The sequence below is a fragment of the Podarcis melisellensis genome (genome assembly GCF_964234715.1).
Source record: "Podarcis melisellensis genome assembly, chromosome: 2".
NCBI classification, from domain to species: Eukaryota; Metazoa; Chordata; class Lepidosauria; order Squamata; family Lacertidae; genus Podarcis; species Podarcis melisellensis.
In genome coordinates, this window is record NC_138529.1 from 119,525,069 (window position 1) to 119,546,112 (window position 21,044).

Below are 21,044 nucleotides of genomic sequence, written 5' to 3' on the forward strand. Positions count from 1 at the left end.
CCCCCCCGGCATCACAGGTAAGGACGACACAATATTGTCTCTGTGTGGAAAGAAACAGGATGTCAATTTGACATACAGTTCTTCCCCAGGATGGGACTCCTGGCATACTGGCATTTCCTTTCCTTCTTGTTTGCCGTTCGGGAGGTCAACCGGAACCACAGGCTTTTCCCCAACCTCACCCTGGGCTATGACATCTATGACAACTTTTACAATGCCAGAATGACTTGTGGTGCCATGGTGGACCTGCTCTGCCCTGGGCAGGCAAACATCCCAAACTATTATTGTGGACCATGGAATAAAGCATTGGCCGTTATTGAAGGGACTGACTCTGACACATCCAAAGATATTTCTACCATGTCAAGCATCTACAAAACCCCACAGGTATGAAAGGAAAGATGACTAAGGGGATTCTGGGTTTGTTCACACCTCCTCCCATCCCATGGCTAGAAACATGGGTCTGAGTGGCTTTCCATTTACCCTGTGCTTTGTAGGCATGGGTCCAAGCCATTTCTCCCTCACCCTACTCCTTTCCCACAGAAAACCCACTCTAAATTGGAAAAGCAACGGGACAAGCCATGTGTCAATAAGCCCTTAGCTAAATCTACAAGATCCCACAGGTGCAAATGCTGTGTTTTATGGAGAAGGATATTTGAGGAAATTGTCAAAATTAAGGCAGAAGAATGGAATAGGTAATGAAAGCTAGTGCTGTGTGAGATACAAATGAACAAATATGCAAAAGGAAACATTAAAGAAACAAGAGGCAAAACTACAAAAAGTGCATGACAAGGCAATGGAATGTCATCCTTTGAAACAAACTCTGTGAGCTCTGGCTAAGCAAACTCTAGACAAACCTGTAAAAGTAAGAGCAATTTACAGTAAAGGAAAAGCTTGAGATTTACATTCCTAATGTGGTCCTGCTTATTATTTACATATTCATATGCTACCTTGACTCATGAAAGATGATTACTTTCATGAAAAATAACTGGATCACTTAGAATTAATGGCATAGAAGGGTCTCTCTATGCGTCCCCTCTATGGCCCCCTTTAATCAAAGAATAGAAGACATGGCAACTCTTAGAATCACAGAATGACAGAATATTAGAGTTGGAAGTAACTCAAGGGTCATCTAGCCCAACCCCCTGCAACATGTTCCCTCTTCTATGTGACAGCCCTTAAGATATTTGAGTACAGCTATCATATCTCCTCTCAGTCTCCTCTTTTCCAGGCTAGACACACCCAGCTCCTTCAGCCATTCTTCATAAAGCTTGACTCCTAGACCCTTGATCATCCTAGTTGACCTCTTCTGCCCACGTTCCACCTTGTCAACATGCTTCTTCAATTGTGGTGCCCAGATCTGAACAAAGTATTCCAGGTGTGGTCTGACCAAGGCAGAATAGAATGGTACTATTATTTCCCTTGACCTGGTCACTATACAACATATGAACAGATAGCTTATAGATGTCGACTGTTTATGGACATATATTATGATGCTTGGAAAGCATTCATTAAAAATAGTATGCTATCAACAATTGTATATATATTAGAATCATCATTTATATACCACTGTATATAAATGTATGTATAAAATGACAGTTTTCCCTTTTTTATGAACCTTTTAATCATTTCTGAAGGTGAGATTCTGAAGAGTACAGGGCGGGTAACAATTCTTAAACGTCTTCACCCAGGAGTGGAAGCTTTAAGTGTTTCTGTAGAGCCACACACCCCTTGAAATGATCTATTCTTGTAATTTGCTTTCAGTCTTAATCAGAACTCTAGCCACATAAGATTCCTGCATTTCAGGGGTTCGACAAGATGGCCCTGTGGTACCTCTCATCCTGTATTTTTATAGTAGTGTCCAAAAAATGTATTTCTTGCATAGATTGATTCATTGTTAGGTTGATTGTGGGGTGAAAATCATTGAATTTCTGGTGGAAGGTGTCCAGGGTCTGTTGACCATGTGTCCAGACGATAAAAATATCGTCAATGTATCGCAGGTACAAGAGAGGTTTGAGTGGGTAGGAGTTTAGGAAACGTTGTTCTAAATCTGTCATGAAGATGTTGGCATACTGTGGGGCCATGCGGGTGCCCATTGCTGTGCCGCTGATCTGAAGGAACAGGTCATCACCGAATTTGAAGTTGTTGTGGGTAAGGACAAATTGGCAGAGTTTGGTAGCAAAGTCCGCTGTGGTTTTATCTGAATTGGTGTTCCTTATAGCTTGTAAACCATCGTTGTGTGGGATGTTGTAGATCAATCACTCTGTCTCAAGCTGTGTCAATCTTGTCTCATGGCTTGTGACCTCAGTCTTCACCTCTTTCAGTTCCACTTTCAAGTCTTCAAAAATTTTATTCAATTTTTCAATACCCTGTGAATTGTGTTTTATATCATCTTTAATTTCTGACAACAGTTGCATCACATTATCCTCAAAAACTGTACTTCTAGAGCCTCGTCTTACTGCTCCCTTATCTGCTTTGTCCACACTCATAGTTGCTCAGGAATTTCCAGTTCAAATATATGCTTTCAGTCTTAATCAGAACTCTAGCCACATAAGATTCTGCATTTCAGGGGGTTGGACTAGATGGCCCTTGTGGCCCCTTCCAATTTGACGATTCTGTGATTCACTAGTATTGTATCTAGGAAGATAAAGGTAAAGGTAAAGGACCCCTGGATTGTTAAGTCCAGTCAAAGGTGACTATGGGGTGCAGCACTCATCTCACTTTCAGGCCGAGGGAGCCGGTGTTTGGCCACAGGCAGCTTTCTGGGTCATGTGGCCAGCAGGACTAAACCACTTTTGGCACAACGGAACACTATTTCCATGCACCTTCCCACTGCAGCAGTACCTATTTTTCTACTTGCACTGCTATGCTTTTGAACTGTTAGGTTGGCAGAAGCTGGGACAGAGCAACGGAGCTCACTCCATCATGGGGATTCAAACCGTTGACCTTCAGATCAGAAATTCCAAGAGGGTTAGTGGTTTAGACCATGATGAAATACAGGAATGTAGTATAAAAATGCAGAACCAACTAGAGGAGAAACAACTGGGAGGAGAACCCAAATGAATTATAATATTCTAAAATAATAATAATAATAATAATAATAATAATAATAATAATAATAATATTTTAAAATGGAACATAGAAATAAGTCAGTATAGTGGTACCTCAGGTTACATACGCTTCAGGTTACAGACTCCTCTAACCTAACCCAGAAATTGTGCTTCAGGATGAGAACAGAAATCGTGCTCCGGCAGCACAGCGGCAGCAGGAGCCCCCATTAGCTAAAGTGGTGCTTCAGGTTAAGAACAGCTTCAGGTTAAGAATGGACCTCCGGAACAAATCAAGTACTTAACCCAAGGTACCACTGTAAATAGTTATGATTTTGCGTTGTGCCATCATAAACACAAAATGAAATGTGTTGTTGTTGTCAAACTATATTTATTCTCCAAAGATTGTACATTTATTTGGGATAAATCTGCACACATTTCTCACTTAAGAAACTGAGCGGATGATATTAGGAGGAAGATTGTAGTGTATGCCACAAGGCAGGTTTCTTCTACTACAAATACCTCAGCAATCTATTTAGATATCTGTAGGGTTTATAGCAACTAATCTTAGAGCTTAATTTTATATAGAAGAACTAATGGCTATTGTAGGTCTAATGTGAGCTAAAAATATTGATTGTAATTGTGTGTGAGCTTTTTCCTTTTTAAGAAAATCTGTTCTTTTTTCTTAAATGTGACATTTTAATGAATAAATAAGGATGAGATCATATACAATTAAATAAAACTGCTACAAGATACATATTCTAAAAGTGGTTAAAAAAATGCAATTAGGGCATAACCTAAAGCAAACACAACCCATTCCAAAGACTGTCACCGTTTTTTGAAAGCAAAACAACTAAATATTGTGTGTTTGTAAGCTCCCTGGAGTAAAGCTCTTTAGCTCCCGTGAAACTGTGTCTTTTCTCTGTTTCCCATGTCAGAGAAAAGTTATAATCTAGGCAAGTACAAAGTACTAGATTTGGGATTTTGTTGGGGGTGACAACACTAATCTCTTCTCTTCTTTACCAGGTCAGTTATGGTTTTGTTTCTGACGCTCTTAATGACAAAACTCAGTTCCCGTTTATCTACCGAATGGTCCCCAAAGAAGAACATCAGTATCTGGGGATAGTCCAACTGCTCCTGCACTTCAAGTGGACGTGGATTGGCCTTGTTGCTCCAGACACCAACAACGGAGAGAGGTTCATGAGGACCTTGAAGCTGCTGCTAACCAAGAACACAATTTGTGCTGCCTTCTCAGTTAGCATCCCAATACAGCATACACGTGTATTTGTGCCTTCCAAAACATTTTTCAGGTGGAACAAAATCAATGTATTAATCTACTATGGAGAGATGCGCTACTTCTTTAGTGCAATACGTGCTTGGCAAAAATTTGTTGAAAATTATATAAGACCCACTGTGGGGAAAGTCTGGATCACAACAGCTTTGTGGGATCTCACCTTGAATTTGTCTTATGATCTGCTTTCTCCCCTGCACATCCGTGGGTTTTTCTCTTTCTTAACTCGTATTAAAAGAAGGCCAAACTATGATAATTATGCAACATTTTACGATCCTATGTGGATGTTTGGGGAGCAATCATTTAAATGTTCATATTCAAAGCACATGTTGTCTGTAAAAGGAAGGAAACGGTGCAGGGAAGATGACACTCTGGATTCCCCGCCTGACGAAGTGATTGAGAAAACCCTGTCTCTGGATAGTTACAGTATTTACAATCTTGTCCTTGCTCTGGCACAGGCCATAAGGGCTGCGCTTTCCTCCAAATCCAATCAGATGGTGGCGAAGGGTAAAAAGAGGCTGAAATATCAAAGGATACAGTCTTGGCAGGTATTGCTGTTTTCCTCACAGGCTAAACAGGCATGGGTGCTGTGAATTCCATTCAGACTTGACTTTACTTTGCCTCCATTTACTGTACTGTTACCCACATTTTAATTTGCTGCTGAGAAGACAATCTGTCTCCACTTTACCACCTGCTTCTTTAGCAAGGCTTCATGCTATTACTAGCCAAGGAAACTCATCCTTGCAGAATTCTTCCAAGGGTGCAGAATAAAGCTTATGTATCTCATGGCTTTAGTCTGTCCCAAAAGGCTGAAGCAGAAACAATGGACTAAAGATCCCATTGTCAGTCTGTACAAAGATCTTCAGCAATTAAGCTATGTTATCTAGATAATTTTATTCTTTTCTAAATGTCCATGCTTTCTTTCCTGTTCTAGCTTCACCCTTTCCTGGGAAGCTCCCAGTTTTACAATACTTCCATGGAAGGAGTCTATTTGGATGAGAATGGGCAGTTGACAGTCGAATCTGACGTTGTGAACTGGGTGCCATTTCCCAACAAGTCCTTTGGTGCTGTGAAATTTGGGAGCATAAGCAGTCAGGGATCCTCAGGCCCAAAATTCACCATTGACCAAGAGCCTCCTCTGTGGTCCAGACTGTTCAACCAGGTTTGGAAAACTCATTCATTGCATTGTATTCCCTTTTAGAGATATGTTAAGCTCTGATACTCTGTTGGGAGAAACAATAATATACCTTATACTTATCCAAGTAATGGGCTAAAACTATACAGCGGTGGAGATGAATGGAGGAAAGTCAAAATAAGAAACATGAAAAAGGAAAAGCAGGTCAGAATATGACTGGGGCTTGGCTTTTGCAGTAGTCAGGAAGCATGCCAGACTTCAAAATTGAGCACAACATGGCTGCTCCAAATACCTTTCTGTTTCAGCTTGTTTCTTTCTCTGGATTTTGATATTTGTAAATGGTTTCCATGATTGCAGATTTGTAGTGTGTTTACTAGACCTTTGTAATAATGGCAGACAGCTCTGACTCCTAAATCTAAGGGCAATACAGTCTCCATGTAATTCTTTCTTCTTGATTATCTCTTTCTGCCCCAACTGTGACCCAAGGTCTATGACCCTTTGTTTTGTCCCATGGATCAAAAAAAGCATCCACAACAAAGCCGTGCCTATTCCACATAGACTGAGATTGCAGTGACCCAGAAGTTACTTGCTAACAGTCTTTCATTGATGCTTTCTGTCTTTTTGGTCAGACCCTTCCTCATGCCAGGTGTACCAAAAGCTGTCGCCCTGGATATGCCAAGAAGGTTCAGGAAGGGGAACCCATTTGCTGCCATGCTTGTGCTCCATGTGCGGAAGGGATGATCTCCACTCAGGAAGGTAGGAGACTTCAGAGGAATGTGCAGCAAAAAGAACAATAATTCATGTCCTTTCTTGATGAATATTCAAGTATAATCTTATGGTTGAATTTAATAAAGGTTCAATGGTGATTTACATAGTCTTAATAAAGCTTTCCAGGTACCACTGAGACAGCCTTGAGTATGTAAGAATTAGGCAGTGTTGCTGTGTCTGGTAGGCTCCCTTGAACCAGTCGGTGAGGCAAAGTAGCTAGGATGTTTGGTTTCTACGGGGAAGACCAGAGTTCCAGTCCATGCTCCTCCGAGGAACATTTTTCTATAAATTACACCCATCTGACAACACCTGGTGCTAGGGGAGAGATCAGATGTAGCTGCAATTAATAACTTGGAGCTTCTAGATCACTCCAAGCTCTTCCTTGGGAGGTGAATAAGAAGTTATCAGCACGAGGGACCTACATGGAAAGGGCCAACTCTCTGTGTAGATTAGCAGAAATAGCAAGTCCCATCACTGTTTCCATTTGTGGGAGCTGACTTGCTTTTTTCGCTAGTCTGCAGGAAAATGTTCAAGCAGACGCTCTTCTTTTTCCAGATGCAGACCACTGCACCAAATGTCCAGAAGATCAATACTCCAACAAGGACAGAGATCAATGCATCCCCAAGATTATCACCTTCCTGTCCTATGATGAATATCTGGGGACCCTCTTGGCTTCCACTGCCCTGTTTTTGGCCTTACTCACAGGCCTTGTTTTAGGAATATTCATTAAATATCTTGACACTCCCATAGTCAAAGCCAACAACAGGGACCTTTCCTACATCCTCCTTGTCTCCCTCCTCCTTTCCTTTTTGTCCTCCTTTCTGTTTATAGGCCGGCCAAGGAAAGTGACCTGCCTTCTCAGGCAGACGGCCTTTGGCATCATCTTCTCAGTTGCTGTCTCTTCTTTGTTGGCAAAAACTATTACCGTTGTGCTGGCCTTCCTGGCCACTAAGCCAGGAAACAGGGTGAGGAGATGGCTGGGAAAGAGTCTGGCTAATTCTATTGTCATTTCCTGTTCCAGTATCCAAATTCTCATCTGTGTCATCTGGCTGGGCATCTCTCCTCCATTCTCAGACTCTGACATGCACTCCCAGGCTGGAGAGATCATCCTGCGATGCAATGAAGGATCTGTTGCCATGTTTTACACTGCCCTCGGCTACATGGGCTTCCTGGCTGCCATTTGCTTCACGGTGGCTTTCCTGGCCAGGAAGCTGCCTGGGTCCTTCAATGAAGCCAAGCTGATCACCTTCAGCATGCTGGTCTTCTGCAGTGTTTGGGTGTCCTTTGTGCCCACCTACCTGAGCACCAAAGGGAAATACATGGTAGCCGTGCAGATCTTCTCTATGTTGGCCTCCAGTGCTGGGCTTCTGGGCTGTATCTTCCTTCCCAAGTGCTACATTATTGTACTCAGGCCTAGTCTGAATACAAAGGAGCACCTGACTACAAAGACTTAATATGGCACCTGATTCCTAAAATATGTTTTTGGTCTTTGCGATTGATAGCCAGCATGGTAGCAATAAAGGCAGGACACATGAGTTGGGAATGTACCTCCTTAAAAGCTATTTTTTTGGAAATCAGAACACAAAATTATCATTTGAATCATATTCCATCCATTCAGTTTTATCCTGCTAAACCTTATTTATGAATTCTTTTCTCAGGTGTCTCTATATTTTGCCTAATAAGAAATCCTTATCACAATTCAATAATAATCAATGCTGTTCATTAAGAAAATAAAAATTTCTTAGATAGTATTACAAACAAATTGCTCATGCATTGTTTTTCAAAATGAAAAGAACCATATTCCATTGGTATCTCTTTATTTCCTGCTGTGAATATCAGGAGAGTCACCTTGAATTTTGGTGCCATGGGTGTTTTTCATGTGGTGCAAGGTGCAAAACTTTTTTAAAGCAGTTGACACAGAATAGGTATGAGTCATGCCCTAGATATTCTGGATAATTTCAAAATATGCAAAGAGATATTAGGAAGCTATTTAAATAGGTTTGTACCTTTCAAATCAGTTTGTCTAGTACTTTTTTTGCTTTGCCGGCTGTCTGTGGTTACCCCTGTTAGAACATGGTTACACAACACTATCCTTGCTGTCCGAGCATTCAGATTCAGATTAGATTTATTGCGGCCATTGGCCCATAACGAAAACAATACATCCAAATTTATCCTTAAACAATACAATTTAAACAGTTCCAAGTTAAAACACCCATATAAAACCAATTTTACTTCAGTTAAGTAAACACTATACAGAAAAAGCTCCCTCTATGTAAACCGCAATTCAAATCCATCAGATTTTGGGGGGTATGCGTCTTGGTTCTGGCACTTATTGATGGTTCTTAAGTTTAGCTAAGCTGTCAGAGTCATACAGTGCTCCATTTCTCCTCTTTTGAAATAAAACATTAATCAGGTATCTAGCGACTGCAAGGGATCTACTTGTATCTTCGTCGTTTAATAGGTACCGTATTTTTCGCTCTATAACACGCACCTGACCATAACACGCACATCGTTTTTAGAGGAGGAAAACAAAGGGGAAAACATTCTGAATGAAACAGTGGATGTATCATTTTTGGGCTTCATGCTGTGGCCACAGACATGTGATCTGATGGTGAATTTGGGGTGACCCAATGCAAAAATCCTGAGAATTCCTGTGGATCCATGCTTTGTAACCACGTTTTTGCACCATTGCAGCCCCAGGCAACAGTGGGTGCGTGATTTGCGGGGGCAGGCTGTAGCCATGGACATGCTATGTGATCTGATGGTGAATTTGGGGTGACCCAATGCAAAGATCCTGAGGATCCATGTGGATCCATGCTTTTTAACCACGTTTTTGCACCATTGCAGCCCCAGGCAACAGTGGGTGCGTGATTTTTTTGGTGCAGGCTGTAGCCATGGACATGCTATGTGATCTGATGGTGAAATTGGGGTGACCCAATGCAAAGATCCTGAGAATTCCTGTGGATCCATGCTTTGTAACCACATTTTAAGTGGGGAGCGAAGGAAAAACAAAGAAGGGACATGACAGGGGTGTGCAGAGAAGCAGCTGGCTAAGAATGCAGGAGAGGGATTTAACGGAGGGAGGAAAGAAAGGCAAAAGTTTCCCCCCACCCAAGCCTGCCATATCTCTCTCTCTCTCTCTCTCTCTCTCTCTCCCCCCTCCCCCCTCTCTCTCCCTCTCCCCCAGCAGTACAGGAGCACAGAGACGACATTTTCCCCTCTTCTTGCCTGGAGGGGAGGAATGCAGGAGAGGGATTTAACGGGAGGGAGGAAAGAAAGGCAAAAGTTTCCCTCCACCCAAGCCAGCCATCTCTCTCTCTCTCCCTCCCTCCCCCCTCTCTCTTTCTCTCTCTCTCCCTGCCCCCTCTCTCTCCCTCTCCCCCAGCAGTACCGGAGCACAGAGACGGAGCACAGAGAGGACACTTTTCCCTCTGTTCGCCTGGAGGGGAGGGGCTTTCCCTGCTCTTTGTTCCGTTTCAGCAAACACAGCAAGGAAACAGAGGAGGGTGGGCAGTAAGACCCTGAGGCAGAATGGAGGAAAGCAGCTGCTTCCTCTTTACAAGTGTCCCTTCTAGGAGACCCGCGATTTGATTTTTGCCTGCTTTTTCGGCTCCAGGGACCACACATTCGCTCTATAACACGCACAGACATTTCCCCTTCCTTTTTAGGAGAAAAAATCTGCGTGTTATAGAGCGAAAAATACGGTATATTATTTGGGCTTCCTGAGGTCCGTCAGCAATTCTCGATAAATATGGGGCCAGAAACTTGGACTGTGAAGCCGAATATAATGGACAACAGAAGATTATATGATATAACGATTCTATAGATCCACTTTTACAGTCGCAGAGGAGTGAGATATGTCCGTTGGAGAGTCTGTTACCCAACACATTTCATGGGAAAACATTGAATCTAGCCTTTATAAAGGCATACCTGTGCGTCACCACAGATAAGGTAGTTAAATAAGATGGAAGTTTCGTTGGTGGTGTTAAGCCAAGGTTTATCGGCGAACAAGTGCCACCCCCTGTCGCAATATTAAATTGTAAATCCATCTCCTCTAATTTGTGAGTTGTAATTCTCTTGGCAGAGATTAAATCCAATTTTAATAGTTCAGATGGAGATAGTCCAAGGGACACAAGTTTCCCATGTATTATTTTTGCCCAGGGGCTAGGGAAGTCATCTCTCCAGAGACACTGTATCAAGTGGAGATTTGGAAGTTTATGCCGTAATGCCAGCCAGTAACAGAGGATGCATTTCCATAATGAGGTTTCTAGAGATGTAACATTTAGTTCCAGTCGTATAGTAGTATTGCTTACACACCTGGGTAATTTTAGCAACTTTCTTAGAAGCTGGTTTTGGATTACCTCCAAATGGGTTAGATTAACAAAGGACCCCCATATTGGGATTGCGTATGCTATTGTTGCAATCACCTTTGCCTTGAAAACTTTTAACACTGATGGAATATGGAAAGCCCCATCTGAAAAGAAAAAACGCAGTAGCGCAAAGGAAAGGGCTTTAGCTCTATTCAATACATATGCAAGATGGACCTTCCAGCCCATGTTGTGTTGGAGAAGGACTCCCAAGTACTGAAATTTAAAGACTTGGTCAATAGCTTTTCCGTCTATTCTCCAATTATAGATTTTTCGACTCTTGGTGAAAATTAGGACTTTGGACTTAACATGATTAATTGTAAGAAAATTTGATTTGCAGTAAGCATCGAAAATTTTTAATGCCCTCCTGAGGCCAACTCTTGAGAAGGATAGGATCACTGCATCGTCTGCGTAGAGTAGAAGGGGGCAACGGTATTGGGCAAGATGGGGGGCGTGGATCGTTTCTTGAGAATCTATCAGAGGCGCCCTCATATCACTTATAAATAGATTAAAAAGGGTCGGAGCAAGGATACATCCTTGACGAACACCTCTAATGATAGTTACTGAATTTGAGAGGTCGCCGGCCGGAGTGATTCTCACCCTAGCGGCTGATCTGTCATGTAATTTAGTTATGAGCCACAGAAGTCTTTTATCTATTCCCCATCGGGCTAATTTCCCCCAAAGTAATCCTCTAGGGATGCTATCAAAAGCGGCCTTTAAATCAATAAAAGCCGCACAAAGTTGGCCTCTATTTGGGGAGGAATATTTCTGGGCGAGGTGGTATAAAACTAAGACATGATCAACCGCTGACTGATTCGGTCTAAAACCAGCCTGTTCAGGCCCAATCAAGTTGTTCACTTCAGCCCACTTAGTAAGCTTAGTTAACAAGAACCGTGCATATATTTTCCCAATTAATGACAATAAACTGATATTCCTGTAATTTCCCGGGTCAAATCAGTTTGTCTAGTACTTTTTTTTGCTTTGCCGGCTGTCTGTGGTTACCCCTGTTAGAACATTGCTACACAACATTATCCTTGCTGTTCGAGCATAACTAAGCATTATATCCTCTCTAGATTGGATCTAGACACATCAAAAAGGGGTTTCAGGAGAACATGTTGCAAACATCAAAATGGGAAAACACGTTGGCAAAAGCTGGAACTCCACAGCACCATCTAGTGTCACCATGTTATAACACATTTAAAATGTCTGACAACAGGGACATCCAGCCCTTGCAGCCCAGCAGTGGCCAAAGCAGCTTCCTCTTGAACTGGCCCTTTCTGAACCAATCATGCTGAGAAGGGAGCCAACCAGATTTGTGTTTGGGTTCCTGGTGAGGTTATCTGGTGAGTCAACAAGTGAAATGGGATTGAGGATTGGAGTGATCATTATGTGATATTATGGCAGTGGAGAGAACTGTATTGTAACTTTTGAATAATATAAAGGTAAAGGGACCCCTGACCATTAGGTCCAGTCGTGACCGACTCTGGGGTTGTGGCGCTCATCTCGCTTTATTGGCTGAGGGAGCCGGCGTACAGCTTCCGGGTCATGTGAGCAGCATGACTAAGCCGCTTATGGTGAACCAGAGCAGTGCACAGAAACGCTGTTTACCTTCCCGCTGGAGTGGTACCTATTTATCTACTTGCACTTTGATGTGATTTCAAACTGAAAGGTTGGCAGGAGCTGGGACCGAGCAACAAGAGCTCACCCCGTTGCATGGATTCGAACCCCCGACCTTCTATTGGCAAATCCTAGACACTGTTGCTTAACCCACAGCGCCACCAACATCCCTTTGAATAATATATATATGATAATAATAAAACAACAACAACACAACAACAGAAGGGAGCAATGTGGGAAATGTTGGGTCTCTGCCTGTTGTTGTTTAGTCGTTTAGGCATGTCCGACTCTTCGTGACCCCGTGGACCAGAGCACGCCAGGCCCTCCTGTCTTCCACTGCCTCCCGCAGTTTGGCCAAACTCATTATGGTAGCTTCAAGAACACTGTCCAACCATGGGTCTCTGCACCCAAGTCCAAAAACATCAGGAGCATTGGAGATCCCTTGTCCACAATGATTGGGCGTGGCTCTCCAGACTTCCAGGCAGGAGCCCTTTTCCAACTGTACCTGGAAATTATGGGGATGAAACACGGAGTGTTCTGCATGCAAATCATGCACTCTAAGAGTCTAAGCCCAGAGCTATGGTCCCTCCCCAAATGTTCATTCAGTATTTCATTTCTTTTCATTTCCCCTTTCAAATACCTTGAATGCTGAGATTGTTATCCCGCTTTTTATTCTATATACCCCCAAACTTCTCATTTTACTTGTCTTCTCTCATTTCATCTTCCCTCCTCCCTTCACAGCTTCTATCATATTACTCTAAAAACTTCCATACATCCTCCCCACTCCTTTTACATTCACTTTCTCCTCCTATAACAGTCCCCCTCTCTTATCTCTTTCCTCTCTATTGCCAGGTTATTAGGATGATGATTTAAGATATTAACCTTACATCACTCAACCTAATTTCACACAACACATTTTTTTGCCCTGGGGCTTCAGAAGAGTGGAACTTCCTTATCTTCTAGAAACCTGTATTCAGCATACTTTAAACTGGCAGTACTGCCATTGGTCTAGGCAAAGGGACTATGCATGGTCACAGATGGGGGAGTCAGGAGGTACTGGTTGGGCTGTGGAACTGATGTCTACTGATGGCCCTTGGCTGACACTTTCAGAGATGCTGGGATAGGTCGTGCCAAGCTCCACTGCTCGATTTCTGACCCATGTCACAATGTAGAACTACAATGACAAGTTCACAGAAACATGTTTTTCTCCCGCTCTGCACCTGCAGCCACCAGGAGACTCCAGGAGGCTGCAGAGGCAATCCTCTCCTTCACAATTATTTAAAATAATGGTGATTTACTTCTTTTCTTACCAAAGCTCAAGAGACTCCCCACCACCACCCCAGAAATAAGGTCATATTAGAGTCCAATCACAAGAACAGCAACGTAATGTAAGTTCTACAAACTTTGCCTGAAAGAACGTGGACATAAATATCTCTCTCCTGGGCCCCCAAGGGTGGGCAACCTATGCTGCCTTTGTGAGGCTCAAATGAACCCTTGCTGTCTCTCAAGCCATGTATACTCTCTTTGATTACATCATGGCAGCTGGGCTTTTGGTTGCTAGTACTTTGATAGATCTGTTGCTGATAGCAGCCTATAGGAAGGGAGGGGTAGCAAGCAGACCCAGAACGTGTCGACTTCTTCCGCTTCTGCTGTGGTTGCAGTTGCAACTACCTGAAGTAAAATCTGGGGTGCCAAAAGTAAAATGCCCATTGAGTTTGATAAGGGATCCAAATGAACCCTTGAATTGGTTCAGGCCAGGAGACTACCACATCAGCGGAGTTGTATCTGCAGTACCTGTTGTGTTCAAGCCAAGCGTCTTCAATGAGCCTCCCTTTACCAGAGTTTATGGGTAAGTCCTTTTGTGCCTACTGTTGTAAAAGCTATATGCAAACTGAATGTGACCTCATCGAGACCAAATGTTGTTGTCTGCTATCCTCATTTCTGGTATTTTGCTTGGTAAATCATGTCTTCCGTTTTCATCCTTTTGGAGGGAAATGGTCAGATTTGTTTGAATGTCAGAAAGTCATCTACTGCAAACTGTGTGCTTTCACCCACACTAGTGAGACCTTTGCTTTAGAATAGCCCGTTCTTCTAAGATTTGAACAGGAAGCGGTTTATGGATCTCAGGTGTACAGATGCTGCAGACACATCTCATGATTTTTGCCCCCCCCCCCCCGTCACAGGTAAGGATGACAGAATCTGGTCTTTGTGTGGAAAGAATGTCAAGATGACACACACTTTTTTCCAGGAGAGGAGTCCAGGCCTACTGGCATACCCTGTCCTTCTTGTTTGCCGTTCGGGAGGTCAATGAGAACCACAGGCTTTCCCCCAACCTCACCCTGGGCTATGACATCTATGACAACTATTATGATGCCAGAATGACTTCTGGTGCCATGGTGGACCTGCTCTGTCCTGGGCAGGCAAACATCCCAAACTATTATTGTGGACCATGGAATAAAGTATTGGCCATTATTGAAGGGACAGATTCTGACAAATCCAAAGATATTTCTACCATGTCAAGCATCTACAAAACCCCACAGGTATGAATGTCAGGAGGGAAGGAAAAGTCTCAGAATGTTATTGCAATTTCTTTGGAAAGATGTGAAAATGTCATTCCTGCTTCTAAGGCAGAAGGAGAGTTTAGCCTCAACCCCCTGTTAACAGAGATGACTAAGGAGATTATGGACTCATCTACACTTATCCCATAGTTAGAAAGCAAAGGTCTGAGTGGCTTTCCATTTGCCCTGTGGTTTTTAGACATGGATCTGAGAATTTCCCCCTTACCCTACTCCTTTCCCACAGAAAATCTGTTCCTTCCCTCTAAACCAGAAAAAACAGCAATCTGTGATTTTGCCCAAGGAAAGCAATGGGAGAAGGGGAAGTGTGGATAAGCCCTTAGTTGAGTCTTCAAGATCCCACAGGTATAAATGGTGTGAATCATGGAGAAGGGTCTTTGAGGAAATTGTCAAAATTCATGCGGTAGAATGGAATCTTTCAGTTATGTGGATTCCTAGCCATCAAAACTGAAATAACAATAAATAAGTAATAAAAGCTAGTACCATGTGTGATATACATGAACAATTATGCAAAAGGAAACATTCAATAAACATGAGGCAAAATACTTGGTTTCTAATTTGCTACCTATTGTGTCTATACAAGTTAAGCGGAGCCAGTCCTGGGTCCATGAGTACTGTCTGCCTTAGAATAAAGGATAATTCTGTGAACACATTTTCCCACCACTTTTCATTTTGGGACACTCCCAACACATGTGTTGATATGTCCCTGTAGTGGAACATCCTTTCCAACACATGGGATAACTGTTGAGTTTTGCAATACTTCAAGGAATGCCTAGAAAGATCTGAAATATAATGTCTAGTAAAAATAAATTTGACCAATTTCCAAACACAAAACTGACTCGTGTGGAGAATCAATACTTTAGCTATTATAGGTCTAATGTGAGCTACAAATGTTCATTGTGATTGTGTGTGACCTTTTTCCTTTTTAACAGTATCTATTTTTCATAAATTTTGATAATTTAATGATTAAATCATATAATACAATTAGATAAATTTGCTACAAGAAACATGTTGTAAAAGCAATAACAAAAATGCCATCAGGGCAAACACAACCCATTGCAAAGACTCTGTCACCTTTTTTTGAAAGCAAACAATGAAATATGGTATATTGTTAAGCTCCCCTGGGATATTGTTTTCAATGTCAGAGAAAAGTTATCATTCAGGCCAATATAAAGTACTATGTTTGGGATTCTGTAGGCAATAATCTCTTCTGTTCTTTACTAGGTCAGTTACGGTTTTGTTTCTGATGCTCTTAATGATAAAACTCAGTTCCCTTTTGTCTACCGAGTGGTCCCCAAAGAAGAGCATCAGTATCTGGGGATAATCCAACTTCTCCTGCACTTCAAGTGGACTTGGATTGGCCTCATTGCTCCAGACACCAACAATGGAGAGAGGTTCATGAGGACCTTGAAGCCCCTGCTAACCAGGAACACAATTTGTGCTGCCTTCTCACTAAGCATCCCAGTACAGAATATGGAAATACCGTCACCTTCCAAAACATTTTTCATGTGGAACAAAGTCAATGTATTGGTCTACTATGGGGAGAATCGTTACTTCTATAGTTCAATATCTATTTTGCAATTCATAGTTGAAAAGCATGTAAGACCCATTGTGGGGAAAATCTGGATCACAACAGCTTTGTGGAACATCATTGGGAACTTGTCTTACAATATTCTTTCTCCCCTGCACATTCATGGGTTTTTCTCTTTCCTAACTCGTATTAAAAGAAGACCAAACTATGATAATTATGGCACGTTTTTATATCCTATATTGCAGCTTGGGGAGAAATCATTTAAGTGTTCATATTCAAAGCACATACTGTCTGTCAAAGGAAGGAAAAGGTGCAGGGAAAATGACGTTCTGGAGTCCCCGCCTGACAAAGTAATTGAGAACACCCTGTCTCTGGATAACTACAGTATATACTACCTTATCCTTGCTCTGGGACGGGCCATAAGGGCTGTGCTTTCCTCCAAATCCAATCGGATGGTGGCGAAGGGTAAAAAGAGGCTGAAATATCAAAGGATACAGTCTGGGCAGGTATTCCTTTTTACCACACCAATATCTCTGCTGACCAGGACATTCACCTGTTCAAAGCCAGTTGCTTTTGTTTTTGTTGTTGATTACTGCAGTGGTCTCAACCGATCTGCTGATAACAGGGATCAGTACCCTGAATTCCATTATCGGGTTAAATCGGGTTCTCCTCAACACTGGCTCAGCTTCCTCCATTTACTGTACTGTTACCCACATCCTAATTTTGCTGTTGAGAAGACAATCTGCCTCCACTTTGACACATGATCCCTTAGCAAGGCTTCCTGCAATTAGTAGCAAGGAAGCTAATGTCTACGCACCACTCCCAAAAACCTTACTTTGACAAATAGGAAGCTTATGCATGCAGAGTTCTTCCACGAGTGTGGAATGAAACTTACGCATCTCATGGCTTTAATCTGTCCCAAAAGGCTGAAGCAGAAACAAGGGGCCACAAATCCATTGCCCAAACACACATCCTGTGTCAGTCTTTACAAACTCCTTCATTAATTAGGCTAGGTTATCCAGATGGTTTTCTTTTTTAAAAAATGTGCATGCTTTCTTTCCTGTTCTAGCTTCACCCTTTCCTGGGCGGTTCCCAGTTTTACAATACTTCCATGGAAGGAGTCTATTTGGATGAGAATGGGCAGTTGACAGTCGAATCTGACGTTGTGAACTGGGTGCCATTTCCCAACAAGTCCTTTGGTGCCGTGAAATTTGGGAACATAAGCAGACAGGGATCCTCAGGCCCAAAATTCACCATTGACCAAGAGGCTCTTGTGTGGTCCAGACTGTTCAACCAGGTTTGGTTGCATTCCATTCCCTTTTAGAGATATGTTGAGCTCTGATTCTCTGTTGGGGAAAACAACAGTATAACTTGTGTCTATCCAATTAATGGGCTAACACAAAACGGGGGGGGGGGGAGATAAATGGAGGAAAGTCAAAATAAGAAACGTTAAAATGGAGGAGCAGGTTGGCTTAAGACTGGGGCATGGCATTTGCAGTGGTCAGAAAGCATGCCAGACTTCAGAATTGAGCACAAGACGGCTACTCCAAAAATCTTTCTGTTTCAGCTTGTTGGTTTCTCTGGATTTTGTTATTGTGAATGGTTTTCATGACTGCAGATTTGTACTGTATTCCCTAGAACTTTGTAATAATGACAGACAGCTCTGACTCCTAAATCCAAGGCCAATACCGTCTCCATGTAATTCTCTGTTATTGTCTATTTCTGCTTCAACTGCGTGCCAAGGACTATGACCCTCTGTTTTGTGCCATCGGTCAAAAAAGCACATACACCAGATCCGTGTTTATTCCACACAGACTGAGACTGTACACTGGCCCAGAAGTCACTAGGCAACAGTCCTTCATTGATGCTTTTTTCTCTTTTTGGTCAGACCCTTCCTCAGTCCAGGTGTACCGAAAGCTGTCGCCCTGGATATGCCAAAAAGGTTCAGGAAGGGGAACCCATTTGCTGCCATGCTTGTGCTCCATGCGCAGAAGGGATGATCTCCACTCAGGAAGGTAGGAGACTTCAGAGGAATGTGTAGCAAAAAGAACAACAATATATGTCCTATGTTGATGAATATTCAAGTATAATCTTATGGTTGAATTTAATAAAGTTTCAGCAGTGATTTACATAGTCTTAATAAAGCTTTCCATGTACGACTGAGACAGCCTTGAGTATGTAAGAATTAGGCAGTGTTGCTACATCTGGTAGGCTCCCTTGACCAGTCAGTGTGGCAAAGTAGCTGGGGTGTTTGGTTTGTACTGGGAAGACCAGAGTTCCAGTCCATGCTCCTCCAAGGAACATTTTTTTTCTGTAAATTACACCCATCTGACAACACCTGGTGTTGGGGGTGAGATCAGATGTAGCTGCAATTAAGAACTTGGAGCTTCGAGATCACTCCAAGCTCTTCCTTGGGAGGTGAATAAGAAGTTATCAGCACGAGGGACCTACATTGCAAGGACCAACTATCTGTGTTGATTAGCAGAAATAGCAAGTCCCATCACTGTTTCCATTTGCATGGGGTGGCTGGATTCAAAATTGACTTGCTTTTTTTTGCTAGTTCATGCAGATGCTCTTTTTCCCCCAGATGCAGACCACTGCACCAAGTGTCCAGAACATCAACATCCAAACAAGGACAGAGATCAATGCATCTCCAAGATTATCATCTTCCTGTCCTATGATGAATATCTGGGGACCCTCTTGGCTTCCACTGCCCTGTTTTTGGCCTTAATCACAGGCCTTGTTTTAGGAATATTCATTAAATATCTTGACACTCCCATAGTCAAAGCCAACAACAGGGACCTTTCCTACATCCTCCTTGTCTCCCTCCTGCTTTCCTTTTTGTCCTCCTTTCTGTTTATAGGCCGGCCAAGGAAAGTGACCTGCCTTCTCAGGCAGACGGCCTTTGGCATCATCTTCTCAGTTGCTGTCTCTTCTTTGTTAGCGAAAACTATTACCGTTGTGCTGGCCTTCCTGGCCACTAAGCCAGGAAACAGGATGAGGAGATGGCTGGGAAAGAGTCTGGCTAATTCCATTGTCATTTCCTGTTCCAGTCTCCAAATTCTCATCTGTGGCATCTGGCTGGGTACCTCTCCTCCATTCTCAGACTCTGACATGAGCTCCCAACCTGGAGAGATCATCCTGCAATGTAATGAAGGGTCTGTGGCCATGTTCTATGGTGCCCTTGGCTACATGGGCTTCTTGGCGGCCATCTGCTTCACGATGGCTTTCCTAGCCAGGAAGCTGCCTGGGGCCTTCAATGAAGCCAAGCTGATCACCTTCAGCATGCTGGTCTTCTGCAGTGTTTGGGTGTCCTTTGTGCCCACCTACCTGAGCACCAAAGGGAAGTACATGGTGGCCGTGCAGATCTTCTCTATGTTGGCCTCCAGTGCTGGGCTTCTGGGCTGCATCTTCCTTCCCAAGTGCTACATTATTGTACTCAGGCCTAGTCTGAATACAAAGGAGCACCTGACGACAAAGACTTAATATGGCACCTGATTCCTAAAATATGTTTTTGGTTTTTGCAATTGATAGCCAGCATAAAGGCGGGACACATGAGTTGGGAATGTAGCTCCTTAAAAGCTATTTTTTTGGAAATCAGAACACCATATTATCATTTGAATCATATTCCATCCATTCAGTTTTATCCTGCTAAACCTTATTTATGAATTCTTTTCTGAGGTGTCTCTATATTTTGCCTAATAAGAAATCCTTATCACCATTCAAAAATAATGAATGCTGTTCATTAAGAAAATAAAAATTTCTTAGATAGTATTACAAACAAATTGCTTATGCATTGTTTTTCAAAATGAAAAGAACCATATTCCATTGGTATATCTTTATTTCCTGCTGTGCATATCAGGAGAGTCACCTTGAATATTGGTGCCATGGGTGTTTTACATGTGGTGCAAGGTGCAAAACATTTTTTAAAGCAGTTGACACAGAATAGGTATGAGTCATGCCCAAGATATGCTGGATAATTTCAAAATATGCAAAGAGATATTAGGAAGCTATTAAAATAGGTTTGTACCTTTCAAATCAGTTTGTCTAGTACTTTTTTTGCTTTGCCGGCTGTCTGTGGATACCCCTGTTAGAACATTGTTACACAACATTATCCTTGCTGTTCGAGCATAACTAAGCAATATATCCTCTCTAGATTGGATCTAGACACATCAAAAAGGGGTTTCAGGAGAACATGTTGCAAACATCACAATGGGAAAACACGTTGGCAAAAGCTGGAACTCCACAGCACCATCTAGTGTCACCATGTTATAACACATTTAAAATGTCTGACAACAGGGACATCCAGCCCTTGCAGCCCAGCAGTGGCAATATGGCACCTGATTCCTAAAATATGTTTTTGGTCTTTGAGATTGATAGCCAGCATGGTAGCAATAAAACCAGGACACATGAGTTGGGAATGTAGCTCCTTAAAAGCTATTGTTTTGGGAATCAGAACACAAAATTATCATTTGAATCATATTCCATCCTTACCACTGTTCATTTTTCTCCTGCTAAACCTTATTGATGAATTCTTTTCTGAAGGCTGTTTTATATTTTTCCTAATAAGAAATCAATATCGCAATTCAATAATAATGAATCTGGCCATTAAGAAAACAAAAATTGCTTTTGCATTGTTTTTCAAAATGAAAAGAACCATATTCCATTGGTATCTCCTTATTTCCTGCTGTGCATATCAAGAGAGTCACCTTGAATAT

General features: G+C 42.4%; 1 protein-coding gene and 1 long non-coding RNA gene across 2 annotated transcripts; both read left to right on the forward strand.

The window, feature by feature from the left end:
- Positions 1-90: 90 nt before the first annotated feature.
- Positions 91-7,689, forward strand: LOC309363245 (vomeronasal type-2 receptor 26-like; the record flags this gene model as incomplete). Its single annotated transcript, XM_081899349.1, has 4 exons — positions 91-381; positions 5,267-5,494; positions 6,097-6,223; positions 6,791-7,689. The coding sequence occupies 4 exons, from the start codon at positions 91-93 to the stop codon at positions 7,687-7,689; spliced, it is 1,545 nt and encodes a 514-aa protein (XP_081755475.1).
- Positions 7,690-14,360: 6,671 nt separating this feature from the next.
- LOC309365494 lies at positions 14,361-16,534 on the forward strand. Its single transcript, XR_014166201.1, has 2 exons — positions 14,361-14,759; positions 16,020-16,534. It is a non-coding gene; the product is annotated as an uncharacterized lncRNA (long non-coding RNA).
- The last annotated feature ends 4,510 nt before the right edge of the window (positions 16,535-21,044 follow it).